Source organism: Nannobrachium achirus (genome assembly GCF_963921795.1).
Source record: "Nannobrachium achirus genome assembly, chromosome: 1".
NCBI classification, from domain to species: Eukaryota; Metazoa; Chordata; class Actinopteri; order Myctophiformes; family Myctophidae; genus Nannobrachium; species Nannobrachium achirus.
This window is the reverse complement of record NC_137810.1, coordinates 85,704,839-85,706,551: the sequence shown is the minus strand read 5'-3', so window position 1 is coordinate 85,706,551 and position 1,713 is coordinate 85,704,839. Positions and strand designations below refer to the sequence as shown.

The 1,713-nt window shown below is 40.0% G+C and overlaps 1 protein-coding gene across 1 annotated transcript; it reads right to left on the bottom strand.

Annotated features, from left to right (window-relative positions):
* Positions 1-317: 317 nt before the first annotated feature.
* Positions 318-1,472, bottom strand: LOC308290378 (uncharacterized protein; the record flags this gene model as incomplete). The annotated part of the gene is made up of 3 exons (XM_080732185.1): positions 318-328; positions 1,010-1,064; positions 1,377-1,472. The coding sequence occupies 3 exons, from the start codon at positions 1,470-1,472 to the stop codon at positions 318-320; spliced, it is 162 nt and encodes a 53-aa protein (XP_080588311.1).
* Positions 1,473-1,713: the final 241 nt, after the last annotated feature.

Genomic DNA, 1,713 nt, shown 5'->3' with positions numbered 1-1,713 from the left:
CGTCATCACACCGTGTTGCACGCCAAAAGTGGCCGATCTACAAGCTCACAGCAGCTTGCATCCGAGAGTCAAAGCAGTCAGACGTGCAGTGCTCACGTCTCACATTCGGTCTGAAAAAAAATCGGCCTGATCCCGTGCACGTACATAAAACGAAGCAGTGATTATTCTTGTATTGTTCACAGTAGTTATGGTACATGTTCTGATAACATTATGTAATGATAAAGCACACACAGAGGACCTGTAGTGGTGAAACCTTTATTAAATCAAACACACATTATCAATATGTTTCCCTCAGGTATAAAGAGGGTTCCTTGAGTTTACAAGACAACTTTATAAAGAACACAAAACACTGTAGGATATTAACAAGTAATCCAATTATAGGACCCCCAATGGAAATGGAAACAAGCCACAATGAAATAATTATTGCATTAACCTGTTAAACTCTGACAAATGTGGACAAACACTGTTCTGTTGTTGTGGAGCAAGCAAAGCTAAATCCATCAAAATAAACTATCAATGTTTATTTTATTCAGTCATGTTGAGATTATATGATTCCTCTGCTTTAGTGTCCTTTTCATTGTCATCCTGGCTGAATGATCCTTTATGTGTCTGTTAACTAACTTAAACTAAAGGCTTTCCCCCGTGTGAGTCTTCATGTGTGTTTTTAGAGTAGCCTACCCATTTGATTGAAGCTTTTATCACATACTGTACAAGAAAGGGGCTTTTCGCCTGTATGAGTCCTCATGTGTGTTTTTAGATTACTTCAGCTAACACAGCCTTTACCACAATTAATATGACAAATGTGGACAAACACTGTTCTACTTGTGAACTTGTGTGTCTGTGTGAACTAACTTATACTAAAGGCTTTCCCCTGTATGCGTCTTCATGTGTGTTTTTAGAGTACTCGTTTGAGCAAAGCTTTTACCACAAACTGCACAAGAAAATGGCCTTTCGCCTGTATGCGTCCTCATGTGTGTTTTTAGATCACCCATGTGAAGACAGCCTTTACCACATACTGTACAAGAATAGGGCCTTTCGCCTGTATGAGTCCTCATGTGTGTTTTTAGATCACCCATGTGAAGACAGCCTTTACCACATACTGTACAAGAATAGGGCTTTTCGCCTGTATGAGTCATCATGTGTGTTTTTAGATTACCTGCGCTAACACAGCCTTTACCACAGACTGTACACGAAAAGGGCTTTTCGCCAGTATGCGTCCTCATGTGTGTTTTTAGATTACCTTTGTGAAGACAGCCTTTACCACATACTGTACAAGAAAAGGGCTTTTCGCCTGTATGCATCATCATGTGTGTTTTTAGATTACCTGCGCTAACACAGCCTTTACCACAGACTGTACAAGTATAGGGCTTTTCCCCTGTATGAGTCATCATGTGTTTTTTTAGATCACACTTGTGACTAAATTGTTTACCACAAATGGTACAAGAAAAGGGATTTTCTCCTGTATGGATCATTGTGTGAGTCTTGAGATTTCCCTTATAATTAAACATTTTGCCACACTCTGTACAACTTAACCGTTTATTCCCTGTGTGACTCCTCATGGATCAAGTTTGTTTTGATGATTTCAGATCCTGGGACAGCTTACACTGTCCTCCCACATGTTGTGTCTTGTGTGATTTCAGTGTGTTTAAAGCTGACTGATCTCCCCTGTTCTCCTCCCATTCATCACTGTCTTCAGTTTCTGATTCAGAACGG